At 37.9% G+C, this 17,169-nt stretch overlaps 1 protein-coding gene across 1 annotated transcript; it reads right to left on the bottom strand.

The window, feature by feature from the left end:
• Positions 1–551: 551 nt before the first annotated feature.
• FANK1 (fibronectin type III and ankyrin repeat domains 1) lies at positions 552–15,146 on the bottom strand. Its single transcript, XM_009815401.2, is given in 8 exon segments — positions 552–777; positions 5,667–5,702; positions 10,399–10,530; positions 12,108–12,142; positions 12,144–12,167; positions 12,649–12,746; positions 14,603–14,780; positions 15,132–15,146. Coding segments are annotated over 8 exon segments (744 nt in total).
• Between the last annotated feature and the right edge of the window lie 2,023 nt (positions 15,147–17,169).

Below are 17,169 nucleotides of genomic sequence, written 5' to 3'. Positions count from 1 at the left end.
TTGCTAATATTTACTGAGCCATTACTAAATATGTCCATTTTTGTTTGCTAATGCACGTTTGTGTCTCTCTATGATGCGAAACCAAAAACAGGCAATCCTGCCTATCTCCTGTTTCATGGAAGCTGCCAAATAAAACAAAACACCGTACTTTTATTAAAACTAAAAATGTACAATTTTAGGCAAGGAAGGTTCCCTATTATATCCTGTATCAACTACTAATGAGAAAATTTCCCTTACTCCCGGTTCCCTATTAAGGAACTGTTATTTTCCCATTAATTAAATATAGCTAAAGAGGAGAGATCTAATTGCAAGACCGCTACAATGGAAGCATCACTGTCCTAAAGTCTTAGAGCTTACTCTATTTACTAGCAGGGTTTTATCCACTTCTCCATTTTTCAGTCATTTTCACAGTTCTTCACTTTTCTGAACCCATGCCATTGTCATCGTCCTTTCAGGCAAATGAGTTTCCAGTAGGCAGCAACACTCCTTTGCCCAAAGGATTCAGAAATGTATCAGTGCAGGACTAACATGGGTATCTAAGATTAACCTCTTCACATTTGGGACAATGCTGACTTCTCTGCTAAATGTATAGGTATAGGTAAAACACCTACATTACAGCCATCATCAATCATCCGTTCAATAACATGACAATGTCCTCCGCCTGCAGCCCAGGGCAAATCTGTACTGCCACCCTGATCTCTGGCTTCCCAAGAAGCACCCTTTGATCTCAGGTACTTAACCATATCCAGGTGACCAGCAAAAGCAGCTAACATCAGGCTATAGTATTAAAAATACAGAAGAAAAGGAAATCAACCTGCTGCAAAACCAGGACATCGTTATCACTGTTCAAAAAAATTTAAGTGTGTTCACTACCATGCAAATTTCTGATGAATAAGAGTAAAAATGTACCAATGGTAGCTTAACTCTGTGAGAGAACTGAAAATACTTGTCCTTGAGAAGACAAAGAATAACACCATAAATATATTTTTAAAGCTTGATGCACTCCTAAGAGCTTTCTGAAACCTCTTGAAGGGTCGCCTCACTTCAGAGGAGGGTAAGAGGACAGCCATGAGCACAGGAACAAGCGCTGAGAAATCCATTTGAATCTCTACTCTCCTACTGCCTTAACTATCCATTAGTTCAGAAAGGGGATGTGACTACATCATCTCCATTTTACACTGAATGTCATTCTTCTTCCTACTGAATTCTCAATTCCCACTCCAGTGCAAGGGTGTGACCCTTGTATTTCCAGATATCAGCTGGAAACTGATGAAACCTAAAGGACCTGGGCTTCTGCCTCTATTCCAAAAGAGACAAAGTGCAGCTCTGAAAATAGGTTTCTTTCTCCTTGGGTAAATTCTTAAAACACCCTTTTCATACTTAAAAGGCAAAGGTATTTAAGATAGTTTTATTCTCCAGAGCTTTGTTACTGCATTTCTGTACCGGCTATTGCTGGAAGTCAGTGGCACTAACCACTAAAATAAACCCAGCAGATAGGTCTCTGTGATAGCTCTTCGCATGCTTCAATACAGTCAAGTGTGTGTGTGCCTGGAACAGCTTTCACCAGCTGTTTAATGTCTCCATCAGCTCTCTAGTTAAGCATTATCTCTAGCACAAATGGCAAGATCTTAAACTCTGCACCTTTTTTTTTTCAGCAAATGTCTAAACTGCCTTAATCATAGGATCATAAAAACTGGCAGGGACCTCAGGAGGTCTCTAGTCTGACTCCTGCTCAAAGCAGCAGCAGCTCTGAAGTCAGACTGGTTGCTCAGGGATTTGTCTAGTTCGGTCTTGAAAACTTCTAGGGATAAAGCTGGGGCACAACCTCTCTGTGCTACCTGTTCCACTACTTGGCAGTCCTCATGGTGAAGAGCTCTTTCTCATATCCAGCCAGAAACCTCTCTCACTTGAGTCCATGTCTGCTGTCAGGTCATCGGTAGACTTTAAGCATCTATAGGATTAGACCAACTGAAGGTGTCAGTGAACTTTAAAACGTCAGACTAACAGCTGTTTGTCTTGCATTTTCACCCTCATCTTTTCTCTTTTTTTATTGAATAGTGTGCTTCAGATGCTTTCAACAAGATCATTAACTGTACTAGCCACACCAGTGCTTCTTAGATGATCCACTTCTTCATTTAGTTTAACATCATTCTGGTTCTCAATACCTTAACCATAATAGGAAATGAAAATAGATACAATAATTTTTGATCAGAGTAATACAAAATAAAAAAACTGTGAAAGAACCATATAATACTGTAGCACTCTAGCCTACAAAATATCTCATCAGAGATTATTCTTTCACTGATTTTCCTAAATGATGAAAATATCAGATGATTGTGTTGATTTATAGCTGACATCCTCTGCTACTATGACTCTTCTCTTGTCCCTCACTCAGCATGGTTCCACTGCACCTCTCATGTGATACTGTATGTTTATATATAGTAGAAATATATACATATATATGTATCTTAAAATTTAAGAATGCAGGACTTAAAGAGATCTTCCAGGTCTTCAAGTCCAGCCTCCTGCTATTACAAGCAACCATATTATTTTATGCCTTTCAAAAATTTAGCACATACAGTCCTCAGTGTAATAAGAATTTTTCCCCTGCTAGCTGGATGGCTACTGCAAAAATCTCACTATGCTGATGTAGAAAACTTTCTTTTTTTCCTGTGACATATACCTTTTTTCAGTTCTGTGTATTACAGTCAGACCCAAATCTGATTGGTGCTTAATTATCTGCAATTATCTTCAATGCAGTGCTTGGCCAAATAACGTTTCTGTGTCAATCATGTCAAAACCGAGTTCCAGCTACCAGTAGTTGAAGTTTTCTGTTGATTTTTTTTTCATTTCTAAATGAGAAATCATTTCTATTTATCACAGTGCTTTACCAAGTACTAGGATGTATTTATCCCACTAGTAAGCAGACCAACCGCCACGGAAATTAATATGCAAAATGTCAGCTACATTATGGTTACATTCACATTAAAAGTCTTGTTGTTTTGGATATAGCAATGTATAACGCGATTCAAAATACAATATTATACTGGTTTACCCCGTCACTGATATAATAATTCTACACCATATCAATACATTTACTAAATATGTAGTAAAAATGTAAATAAAGCAAATTAAGCTGAAAGCAGCATGCAAGTGTGACCACTGTCCATCATCCTCAAACAGTCAGCCGTAGAGTCACAGTGCAGCTGACACTGCAGAAAATGGATTTTTAGAAAGAATTGCACATGAGGCCCGTGGGACGGTGTTGAAAGCATGTCACATACCACGCTTAAACAAGCTGGCTGAGTGAGTAAATGCAATTCACAATTCAGATATTTAGTCTAAAAACTTTATTTCAACAAGCAAAAGTAACTATCCTATTTTACAATACTGTATCCATTGAATATAGAGTTGCAGAGTGATTTTAGCTAGAAAACCTGAAATACTTCATAAGCTCAGAAAATTTTCAAACCCTGGCTCCTTGGCTGCAGATATGTGGTTTGACAGAGATGAAAACATGACACAATACATTTTTTTTCAAGCAAAGACACTAAATCGTAACACCCACTTCTTCAATGAACACAGAAGAAAGCTTAAAAACTTTGGGACAATATGTGTAAGAAAATAGAGAGAGTGAGCCTACCAGTTCTTGAAACATTTTAAGCCAAGAATGGTGGGCAAGTCATGAAAGAAACCAAGCAAAACCATTCCATCCTGCACAATTTATCAAATTGCCTTGCAGAACAGCACAGCTGCATGTGGGGCATAAAGCTGCCCAGTAAAACCAGCACTGTTTACCAAAATAATGGGAAAATCAGCAGAAGGTAGTTGACAGAGACAGGGATGCTCCAAGGGAAAGACCTACAGAACTTGGGTGGCTGACCCACCAGATAAGTAAATGACAACACTGCAAGAATGTGCGCACAAGTTATTTACTAAAGAGTATGAAGCTCCAGTTAGGAGAAATAACTTCTGTGGATGACCAGAGCCCAGGGAAGAAAAAGCCAAGGCAGTTAACAAAAATCGTCACAAGGAATACAGGTTTTAAGCATAGGATTGCTGGAGGCTAACAACAATTTTATCAGCCTCCCCACGATCATCAGTTCTGTGATTGCCAACCATCAGGGTTGAATAAGTGTCAAACAATGCAGCAATCAGCACACAAGGATTTTTATGGATTTACAGTTTAACTAAGAAACATCTGCCAAATCCCAAAAGAAGTCTTTACGCTGAGGTTCTGCAATTTAAGCCATTGGACTACCTAGCTGATGCCCTTTAACACACAGGATGGAGGCGGCGTTTAGTAACAGCCTAGAAATTACAGACGTAATTACCCACCTACAGAACCCTAGAACTAAAATGACATTATTTGGACAGTACCACCTAGTCAACAGAAAATTCCTTAAATTCTGTAAATGAAGAGCAATGCCTAATGCAGATTAACACAGAGCCACTTCCCTCTTTCTTCAGCATGATGCTTTTAAACAGTGCTTCTGCACATCCAGCACACTGAACTCGTCTACCTGAGCTACTTAACTGCAGCTTTTTAATCCTTCAGTAAAAGGGACTTAAAAAGTGACCTACAACAAACAGAAACTGGCATTTGACTACATACTGGATTTTCAAAGAAAATAGCATAATACTACTTTCAGGATACAAGGGAAGGTAGGACACACAGCACAGTGTACAGTGAGGTACAGTGTTTCTTTGCTTTTGAATATGGAGAAATCGATTTTCTTCAAGCAACTCCCTCACAAAATGTACATGAAGTGGAGAGGTCTGACACAGAAAAGGATGCCTGCTGATTATCTGGCAGTGCTCCTGTGTTATGTGGAAGTCTGCTAGAGTGTAGTTTGGGACAGCCATTTTTAAATAAAGCTACTAATTTTGTTTGACTTCTTTCTTTGCAAATCTAAGAATACATACGTGCATTAGTGAAGGGAAAAAATAAATCATTATTGGTTAGAGCCGAGTACATACAGACCTTCAGTAATACATAAAGAATGCATACAGCAGAAGGTTCCTTTCTTTAGATCCCATCTAAAAGACATCACTTCTGACCTACACCCTTCAGTGCTCAGGACTGAGGCAAAAGCGGATTATCAAAGCCCCCCAGTTTCCTGAACAACACGGACATGAAGGCACAGACGCACCATTGTGCTAGAGACAGAGCTACGGGGCTGAGTGCTATTATCCCTCAGCTGCTTGATACCAATTCTCTGGCTGGAAATCACCGTCCCCTCCAGAGACTCTGCAAGCAAACTCTGATCTACTTCAGGGCAAGTTCAACCAGCTCCAGCCACATTCACTGGATATTAAACCAAGTGGCTTAAACTAAGCAGATGAGAACCTGCACAGTGCCACGCATGGGCTAAGGGAATGGTGACCTCCAGCCAGGGGTCTGAATGAGCATTTAATTGTTTTCACCTTCAACGCCTATAGCAAAATCTGGAAAGTATCAGCCAGCCCAAGACAAAAAGTAACCAGATATTTTTTAACTGGGATCTAAACTAGATTATAAATCACTATCTCCAGATATGAAAAAGCAATGACATAAAAAATACATCATATATTTTAATATAGATATTGATATATATAGGCATATATCAATGTTTATATGCCATATAGTCTCTACATATCATATAGGGAATATATTCACACTCTACCTGTCTTTTCCACTTCCATTCTTCTGTCTCTTTTTGCTTCAATATGAATGCTTGCAGAGTAAGTCTTAGCTAAAATTTGCAAATATAACAGCTAAGCCTGATGTAAAAGAAGATACACTGATAATTGAATTTTGGAAGTACAATAGCGTGTCATTTATGGTATTACAACATTATAATGGCAATTATAATGTAAATAACATTTGCAGAACATTGTATAACACCATTATTAAAACATTTAAATAACATAATAATGCTATTTAACACTTCTAAATCGGTTCTTTTAGACCAGAACATTTTCTTACCCTCCTTGAAGAATGTAAAAAGCTGCCTCTACATTGTTTACACTAACAGCCAATGAAATTGATCTCCATTCATTGGTTCTCCTATAGAAAGTAAAGCACAAAGCATTTTTTCAAAAAAATAGTTGGACAAATTAATTTTAGCTGCATAATAAGTTACTGCTGGTGGATGATTAATCTTCATGTTCCATAACACAATGTTCTGTTATCTTTTAGTTTCCAGTTTATTTATGCAAACAACAGAACCCATATCACAATTTTCAGCTAGCTATGTTTCATGTCATGTATTATTCAAAGTTGTGATAAGAACTGATATTAATATGACAAAATATTTCAGGTATGGCCTTCTTTGGAGGCTTTGAAATGGCTTCAGAGTCTGTCTTAAAAATACCTTCTAAAGGAAACAAAATATGATCAAATGAAGAGTTTGTATCCTTTTGCTTACCAATTGATTGTAACTTATTTTATTAAAACAAAATCAAAGCTTATGTTTGGATTTTGCATTTTTATAGTTCTTTGTGTTTATTAGCTAGGTAACGCAAAGCAAGTATTTTTCAGGTAAATACGTAACACTGGAATAGTCCCAGAATCACATAGAGAGGAGAGGCCCCTAACAGCCACTCCATGTGTGAAGAGAGGAAATAAGGACAAAGGCTCTAAGAAACAAGTTGCAGAACCAAAATATGAAGGTCAAACCTAGAGGCAACGGCAAAACAAAAGATAAGAACAGAACAATTGAGCACAGTGATAGTGCTTAGCTGCTAAAATTACTTGCAAGAGAAGGAAAAGAAAAAGAGATACAGAAGGGAACAAGACAAGAGAGGAAAAGTATGAAAGAACAAGAAAAAAAGAAGAAGAAAACACTCAAAATTTTGTCAAGCTGAATTGAAGTCTATGTTATACTTCCCTGGAAAACTGTGCAACTCCACTGCAAACTTGCAAATGAGAAGTCAGAAAGTGGGAGTAGGACAAAACCCCAACCCAAAAGAGGAGCTATAAATTAAAGCAACAGAGAGCTTGTGGAAAATAAATACAACTAAAAGAAGACATACGGAGAAAAGGAAAAAGGAGATAAAAGGCTTAAGATGGAGAAGACATGTATGGACTGATTGGGACAGAGCCACTAGATTGGAGGGCGAAGACAAGGTCAAACAAATGACAGGTACAAAATGTTTACATCCCTCTTCCTCCTTGATTTATAATACATACCTAGATGAACGGTAGCCAGTAATGTACCAAGTTAGTAGGTGAAGTAGCTGAACCAAACAAATCATATTTTACAGTTTCAAATCACTGACATAACATAAATGGACAATCGGATGCAATCACGATTACCTACTTGTACTCACTTTCCTGTTTATACTAGTGTATCTGCACTTAAAATGGCTTTCAAAACTTTTTTTTCCTTGGAGTCACTTCTGCTAAACTTCCTTGTAAAGGTCACACATACCTGGATGCCAAGCCACGTAGTTCCCACAGTCACCATGGTGTGGATTCACAGAGGCAATTCATTTGAAAAATAGAAGCTACGGTTGGATACAATACAGGTGATTGGAAATACAACGACAAGGAAAATAAGAAATGAAGTACAAGAAGTACACTGACGTACTGAAGCAAGTCCAGCAGTAGGCCACCAAGATGGCCAGGGGCTGGAGCACATGGCTTTCCAGGAGAGGCTGAGGGACCTGGGCTGCTTCTCTTTAGTAGAGGAGGTGAGGAGGGGGACTTTAAGGGCTGCCTTCAGCTACCTACCGTAGGGTGCAGAAAGGGTGGAGAGACTCTTCCCTTAAGTGCACAATGGAAGGAGGGGTGGTAACACATTCACCTTGGATGACGAGAAATTTTGACTTGGTATAAGGAAACTATTTTAGCATGAGGTGGTGAAACACTGGAACTGGAGCACAGAAAAGCTGTGGGATCTCCATCCTTGGAAAGCTTCAAAACTCAGCTGAACTAGGCCCTGAGCAACCTGCTGTAGCTAGATACCATATGAGCAGAAGGCTGGACTGGATGACCTCTGGAGGTCCCTTCCAACCCACAAGAGCCTCTGGTTCTACATGAGAATCCTTTTTCAGAGTGGGAAATCTTCAGAGTTTGGTATAATTTTTAACAAGAAATTAATCTTTCAGCTAGGGAGATTAAAAACATTTTTCCCTTGGTTTCACACAAGAGATCTGACCTTTCGCAGGAAATGTGATTATTAGATGAAAACAATGAATCTGTGAGGGTGAAGGTCACATATTTGTCTTTTGAAATAAATTCTTCATGTATTATCTGAGCTGCTTAGCTCCAAATGTGCAGGCAGTCATATCACACGGTGATAACACCTTTACTTACAGAATTTCAGGCTGCATTGAAAGCAGTGAATAGATGATGAGTCCACTGGTGAAGACATTCACCAATTAACAAGAAGCAGCTGTTTGTCTTCTTTTCTTAGGGTACAATTGATTAAAATTGCATGCTTCATTTAAGCAGAATTCTCTTCTACTTTACCAAAGGGGGAGAGAAAACTTCTTTCAAAAAGAGTGGTTTCTTTTCTGATTTACTGAACATCTTTCCAGCTGAATACAAATTAGAAACGTATTTTGTTTTGTTGTGTATGATATGCAGACACTATTTTTAAAATCAGAGTTAAAATATTTTGAATGTGAATCAGAAATAAACCGTAACAAAAAAGAGTTGGTGCAACAAGTTATTTCAGGCTTAAACTATACTTCCTTTTCTATTTAGTCCACATGTGTAGTGTCAGTATGTGTGTTTTATATATGTATATACATATATTATGTAGATGTATATTAGATAGTACGAACTGAGACATTAGTATTAAGACTTTCTGGATGTTAGATCAAGCAGAGGACTGCCATGAACCAGCATGGTATAATCTGCAATGCAACCAACCTAGAGCAAAACTACTTAAAGAGATTTCTGCTTTGTGCAGTTATGAAATATAAAATCTTGAAGACAGTTAGAAAGTCTCTGAACAGGGAGCAAAAACTGATCATGACTTCTCAGCTCTTCAATGTAGTAGTCAATGCATCTTACTCTGCCTTTGCCTGGAGACTGAAACTGATGAAGGATACACCAGAAACAAGGTGTCCTTTTTTAACAGGGGTAATTAATCCCTGGAACAACTTACCTACTACTGTAGTGGATTCTCCACAGTTATTCCAGTTCAGCCACGAGCAAGAACTTGAAAAGAAAATCGTATTGCTTAGGTTATGCCAGAGATTAGATGCTGCCTGTAATGATCTGGGCAACTTGCACAGTAATACTTTTCAACTAAAAAAATTATTTTAAGCAAGCTCTGATTACTTGAAAAGCTGAAGGTTTGTTACAAACGCATGAAGAAATAAGTCTCAGCTTTGGAAAATCTGCTTCGAAACAAATGAATCTGCTTAAGCTTACTTTACTGCATCTAAGTCTCTCAAATATTCCATACAACAATTCTTGAACACTATTGGTTTTAAACATCAAAAGCTTCTATAAAAACATATGTTGACATTTCAGGAGAGGTCTCCTTCACTGTGGAAAAAACATCTGCAATGCCAACTTGGAGATTTAATGAAAAAGGCTGATGGTAAAAAACTAATTCCTGAAGTCATTTCAGGTGTCATCTAAAAATAAGCAAAACCAGCTAGAACTTCTGAAAAACTTGCAAATTAGTTGCCTGATTCCAAGCAGACATTATTCAAGGCTGAGGATGTTTAATTGAAAAAAATTATAAAATTATTATTTTCATTGTTAATGATTTTTATATTATTTTCATGATAGCTGAACATCTGCCAGTTACAGAAGTTATGCTTGCTTCTGTCTGCTTAAGAACACCCTTTCTGTAGTTGGTCTCATCCCACTGAGCACCTCCAAGAGCAATTTTTAACATCTTCAGAAGTACAACATGTTCAAGGCAAGGTATTCACTGACCAGTGTCTCGGACACCTGGAAGGAAATGTAAGTTATATTCTCAATAAAAAATGCTAAATAAGTCACAGGAAAGAGCATGCATGTCTGCACTTTCATTGATAGAAACATTTCTGGTATCATAACTGTATTTTTCCTAATTCCAGAAGGCATGAGATAGGCTACATTAAAAAGTACACAGCTGCTTTTCCACCTGCTTACCTTGAACGACCAATTCTTGGCTAAGGAAAAAAGATTTTAAAAATAATTAAAAAAAAAAAGGAAGAAGGAAATCGAGTAACATTTTATTCTTCATTTTTAAATTTATGTTAGAGAGCACTCTAGAGACTATTATAATTTTATCTACGGAATAACTTTAGTCCATAATTAGTTAATCTGAGTATTAAAGTAAAATTACGTGATTTCACTAATGTCTGCTCAGAAAACATCGTTTTTTAAGTATTCCAACTTTTTTTTTTTAAATCTGTCTAAGGAGTCCTTGAATTAGTCACCTCATTATCATTTTAAATCCATACTACATTCTAATAGGGAACACAGAGATAACTGGACTATAAGCAAAAGCTCCTTTAGGGCTAGTGACCTTTAATCGATACCTGTAGGACATTCTTGGCTGGCAGCCACCAATGCCATGCTGTGTAGCATATCCTCTAAAAAGAAGAGAAAGTCTCATATGTTCCTTCAAATATTTCAAACACTTTCCAAACGTTTCAGCACATAGTAAATGATCAGAGATGTTTCTACAATGTTTTCAAAACATATGCAGTACCCCTCAAAATAAAATGTCCTCAAGTTCTGCATCACTGCTCCCATACTGATGCATCTGTCAAATCTAGGCACCAAGATATAATCTATATTGGAACATAATGATTTTTTTCAATATAAGTTAAGTCATAAATTAAGACCAGAATACAAATGGTATAATCACTGTTTTTCCAATTAGAGCAGACTTTTTCAGTTTTGCTTATGTCCCCAACTAAGGAGATTTAAAATTGTCCCACACATGAAAAACCTAATTTGTAAGTAACCTTAACTGTGCCTGTGAATTAGCTGTTCTCATATGAAAAATGGCATTTAGAGACAAGAAAAGACACTTGTGCATATAAATACCTCACCTACACATGTAGTTAAAGCAATATCTGAACATTATACATCTTTGGAAAACACCAAAGGGGAACAACATGTTTGCATTTACAGATCATCTACAGATTCCAATATTAAAATAATTCTAATATATGGGAGCAAAGATTTCAGCAGAAGAGCAGGTTTTATCACAAATCCAAAGTGAACTATTAATCAAGTATTTACAACAATTCAGAAGCCCAGCATACTATACTTACTCTTTTAAAAAGATACTCCTTCAAAAGAGCTGCATTTATTAGAATTTATTTTAACTTTTATATAATTTTGAATGCTGGGTATAGTCAAAGAGGTATTTATGGAATAGAAAGAAGTCAACTGGACAAATCATAAAAAATGTTAGTACTAATACAGTCTAATTCTGCCACCTAGTGACAAACTTTCCTATGTAAATTTTCAAAGGACATTACTATATGTGTCACTGGAAAACGCATTCATCTGTAAGAAAAGGACTGAAATATGCAGCCTTTATAACTGAACCAGGAAACTCTGAATCTTACTACTACCACCACTTCATATTTAGCTCGAAGAAAAGGGAAACAGAGAGTCTCTGTATTCATTTGTGACAGTATCTAAAGAGTGAATATGTTATCTAAGCATATGGAAAGCATTGGTTTGTTACAAGTGACACCAGAATTTTCAAGAGCTTATTTGGGAGATACCTAACACATAAGTAGGGTACAAAAACCAACAGCCCCACTGAAGACAATAGAGGTTTTGCATGTTATCCCCCCAGGGACTGACTCTCTCTACATAAGAAATCACACCATGATAGATCTGAAGAAGGAAGGCATGGCAGATTCCCAGGTATGCAATAGCTCCGAAATTATTCAGGACTTGCAATGTCCCCTTCTGAAAAAAGAACCACATGCAGCAGAGTAGAAAAATATTCCTTGATAATATTTACAGTAAAAATGGTATCAGTCAAGGCATTTTTTTAATACATTACTTTAAATGTTAATAATATAATGCAAAATTCTAATTTTACTTTTGCAAAAGATACAGCAAATAGTCAGGATTTCAATCATTCTCAGCTTTAAAATGCTTTACAAAACTGAAGACACTACCACATTAACTTTGTACCTACGTATATATGACTCCAGTATGCAACATTGGATTTCGTTTCTTCAACTGAATATGATAACCACTGTCCTTATGATCTTTTTCTATCTGCTGCTTCTTCTGGGGCCCAAAGCAACTAAATACAGTGGTGTACCACTTCTATAACTGGAGGATGTGTTTTATTGATGGTTCTTTTTCCTAAAAATATTTCAAAACATTACTTTTATAATATAGTTTGTATGAATATTTTCCCATATGAGAAAACGGATTTTGGACATTCAATAATAAATCATGTTATCGTTCGATTTAGCACATGTACCTAAAATACGTGCTTGGAGAACCACAAGTACAGAGAAAAACTATGCACGTATTTTGCATCTATATCTAAGTAAAAGAATCAATTTTTAAATTCACTATTTGATGGAGAAATGATATCTAAAGTTATTGCATTGGATTTAGAAATCTGGCGTGGTTGCCATACTAGCATACTGAGCCTATGCATTCAGTTTTAATGCAGTCTCTACTTCTCACTATAAATCTTTCTACACACAGAGAGCTCCTCTTACTGAATTTCTTTTCAACAAATCTGAGATGCCACATGCTTGCAGGAAGGCTTTGGGCTGCCTTATAACTCCATGCAGCTCAAGTCTCAAAGCAAGCAAATCTAGGAAACAAAAAACAAAAAAAAAGACCAAAAGTTTGGAATAACAATTCAGAAGTTCTCTTCTATTCTTCTATTTTCTTAAAAAAAAAAACCGAAAATCATATATTTATAATCTGGACAAAAGAAACATATTGGTATCATAATATATAATGTTAAAAAATAATGTAAATCATCATGCACGCATGGGTCTACAAAGAGCTGCTTAATCAACCAATAACTGTTCAGTCTCAAATACTGAGTTTCCTGACAGTATAAAGGGAAAAATCTCTATTTTTGTGATGACAGCAAAAAGCAGAGATGGTTGCCCTTCTGCTGTTATAGCCTGGATGACAAAACACATAGTGCCCTATACTTGCAAAGCAACGGTTCACAAACACACACCCAAAAACTGAGGATAATAAAAAAATCTGTATGCAGGAAATTTAAATTAGGGAAGACATATTCAGTTAAGACAACTTTAAAACCCAACCAACGTTTTTGTTTCTGGTTAAACTATTTCCAGTAACAAAAATCTGGATATAAGATAATTTTGAAAACAAAATGTGATGCTTGATAAGCATGAGTATAAGGAGGAAAATATATAAAGGAGGAAAATATATAAAGGAGGAAAATTGGTCTGAAGGGTGAAAAGAAAGAAGAAAATTTGGCATTATAGTTCAGGGAAAACAAGATGCCATAAAAATGGCAGAAGAGTGGAAGACGTATTTCCAATGATAAGATGAGGAAAACCTTTGATTTTGCAAATGATTAGGATGTCTGGCAGTCACACTGGCAAGAAAGTATTTCTCAAAAAGCCAGCAGGTGAAAGAGTCAAGCTCTGAAAACACACACACCCCCCCGCCCCCCCGAGGAGCCCAATGGTATCAACACTTGCAGTTGACTCTCAAAAATGTAATTTTTACATAATTTTCCTTTCATAAAGGAAAAAAAGCAAGTTCTACAGGTGCCAGTATCATAAATTTTATCTGAACTCCACACAAATATTGCAAGGTTTCCTTAAGAAGTTTCCATTTACAGAGGCTGTGAATGGAGTAACCTTGAAAACTTTAAATTGCTCTTCAGTTATGTTTTAAAACATGGCAAGATACACTTATTGGTTTGAAACAACTATGAGAAAGCCAATAGTGTTTTCTGTGAGCTATATTACACTGTACGAAAACAGTATGAATACTGTATTGTTTTAAGCCAATGAGTAACATAAGTCCTGTTGCATTTAACAAAAACCACTCATTATTTATTCTCCCTCTGATTAATACTATTCTGTATTCATTCCATATAAGCCTATGTAAGCTAAATGTCTACTAAATACTTCTCTTGTGACAAAAATACCTTACAAAGATATTCTCAACATGTTATTAGTTAATTATACCCATTGGTTGTAAAACTTCTATCAGTTTTGTACAACATGGTAACCACCAAAAGCAGTGGGTTTAGGTAGAAAACGACTAGGTTCTGCAACACCCATACAGCATAAATAACTGATTTAATGTTCTCCATCCAGGTGGTACAAATGCTTCGAGCAAGTTTTTACACCCTCTCTGTATAAGACATCCCTTTTTCAGAGCAGATTCCCTTTCAACGTACAGTCTGAATTATTACAGTGTCTAAATTTGCTCTTGGTAGAAGGACCTGAGCTATCCTGGCAGGTACTGGCTCTTCTGATAAAATGGTTTCATTTTCCTGAAGAAAAGTTGTTTCTCATTGCAAAGCCATGAAGCAACATCTAATTTGAATGAAAGTTCTCTACGCTTCCTGTACCATTATACTTTTACACATTGTCAACTACAATTCACATAGTTTCCACATGCATGCAAAGAAGAATGGTGTATTTGCAAACACAAGCCTTCAAGACTTACTACCACCTTCAGAAATCCCAAAAACCAGAAAAGGAGCAACCTTGTAGTAGAGGGCCTGAGGTCTCCGTCCAGCTAATTCCTTGGCCAAAGAAGCCTTCAGAGAGAGCTGAGGATCACATAATCCAGCCCCTGGTTTATGGTTACATTTCTGCTGCCAACCTGTCTCGGTAACTAGGTCCTACACAAAGGAACTAAACAATGCAAATATTTCCTGAATGATTTTTAAATCCCACCTTACTTCTGTTTATTTTTGGAGCACAGAGAAACAGTACAAACAAATGATTTATCAGAAGTCTATATTCCCCCACTCATAGAATCATAGAATTGTCTAGGTTGGAAAAGACCTTCAAGATCATTGAGTCCAACTGTTACTCCCTCCTATGGTTTTTCTGCAGTCTGGAATAGCAAAGTTTTACTAGAACAGTGAGACTATTTTTCTTCAAAGTTAACCTAAAATATTTATACCTGTTTGTGTATAAAGGAATATATTATACACACACATACTTCATTTCTGTTACCATATACATACCTCTATCTCTTCCATTTCATGATTTGCTCTCACTTAAATCTCATTTCTCTAAATGAAGAGAAAATGCTATCTTTGTTGGCAATAGTTAATGTTGAAATAGCTAAATCACAACTCGAGGCTATTTCCTCTCGTTCTATGGCTAGTTACATGGGAGAAGAGACCAGCACCCACCTCACCACAACCCCCTTTCAGGCAGTTGCAGAGAGCGATGAGGTCTCCCCTCAGCCTCCTCTTCTCCAGACTGAACACCCCCAGCTCCCTCAGCCGCTCCTCATCAGACTTGTGTTCCAGACCCCTCACCAGCTCCGTCGCCCTTCTCTGGACACGCTCCAGCACCTCAATGTCCTTCTTGGAGTGAGGGGCCCAAAACTGAACACAGCATTCGAGGTGCGGCCTCACCAGCGCCGAGTACAAGGGCACGATCCCCTCCCTGCTCCCGCTGCCCACACCATTTCTGATACAGGCCAGGATGCCGTTGGCCTTCTTGGCCACCTGGGCACACTGCCGGCTCATATTCACTCGGCTGTCGACCAACACCCCCAGGTCCTTTTCCGCCCGGCAGCTTTCCAGCCACTCGTCCCCACGCCTGGAGCGTTGCATGGGGTTGTTGTGACCCAAGTATAGGACCCGGCACTTGGCCTTGTTGAACGTCATACAATTGGCCCCGGCCCATGGATCCAGCCTGTCCAGATCCCTCTGCAGAGCCCTCCTGCCCTCCAGCAGATCAACACTCCTGCCCAACTTGGTATCATCTGCAAACTTGCTGAGGGAGCACTCAATCCTCTCATCCAGATCATTGGTAAAGATATTAAACAAGACCGGCCCCAGTACTGAGCCCTGGGGACTCTGCTTGTGACTGGCCCCCAGCTGGATTTCTCTCCATTCACCACGACTCTCTGGGCTCGGCCATCCAGGCAGTTTTTTACCCAGCGAAGAGTGCACCTGTCTAAGCCACGATTTGCCAGCTTCTCCAGGAGAATACTGTGGGAGACAGTGCCGAAGGCTTTACTAAAGTCCAGGTAGACAACGTCGACAGCCTTTTCCTCCTCCACTAGACGGGTCACCTGGTCACAGAAGGAGATCAAACAGGACCTGCCTTTCATGAACCCGTGCTGGCTGGGCCTGATCCCTTGGTTGTCCTGCACGTGCCCTGTGAGCGCCCCCAGGATGAACCTCTCCGTAATCTTCCCCGGCACAGAGGTGAGGCTGACAGGCCTGTAGTTCCCCAGATCCTCCTTCTGGCCCTTCTTGTAGATGGGCGTCACGGTGGCAAGCCTCCAGTTGCCTGGGACCTCTCTTGTTAACCAGGAGCATTGCTCTTTTCTTTTAAGCAGGAAAGCATATACAACACAGTGCTTAGTATTAGATATATTTTACCTACAGAAGAAAGAAACAAACAAAAAAACCTCCTTTATACCTTGCTAGAGCCAGGACTGTGATACGTTGACCCACTTGTATAAAATTGTTCTTAATGATTTATTCAATAAAGACCATGACTGAAAGTAACTGAAAAGAAACAGTGTAGAAATAATGAGTAGGTGAATTCAAATATTCAACAGTTCATTCAAAGCTCATGAAAACATGTGTAGTTCTTAAAAATAAACACCACCATTTAGTCCATCCAATTATATTCTGATGTGTAAAACAAAATACTACCTTTACACACCTATAAAAGGCAAAGATACTCTATTTGCCTCCCGTTTCAGAGGCTCTAAAACATTTGTAATTGAAGTATTTACTATTATAATAGATACCAGATTTCATTACCATGATCATATAGCCCTTCCCACCATATTGCAAAAAGGTTCTAGTGCTGCAGTTTGCTTTAGCATTATAAAAGGAAAAAGTCAAAGTTATCTTTCTGGAAACTTTCAAAGCTAAGGTGAAATAAAAGGTGAAATTTTCTCAGTAGATACAACATAGTTACTGAGAATGAAGAAAAAATAATAAAGCAGGTATTTTTCTTAATCGACATGTAAAATTATATTTGCTTTCTTCTACAGATTAAAACAAAAATTCAAGATCAAAAGATCACTTA

This window comes from Gavia stellata, chromosome 9 (genome assembly GCF_030936135.1).
Source record: "Gavia stellata isolate bGavSte3 chromosome 9, bGavSte3.hap2, whole genome shotgun sequence".
In the NCBI taxonomy this organism is placed as follows: Eukaryota; Metazoa; Chordata; class Aves; order Gaviiformes; family Gaviidae; genus Gavia; species Gavia stellata.
This window is presented reverse-complemented; position numbering and strand designations above follow the sequence as displayed.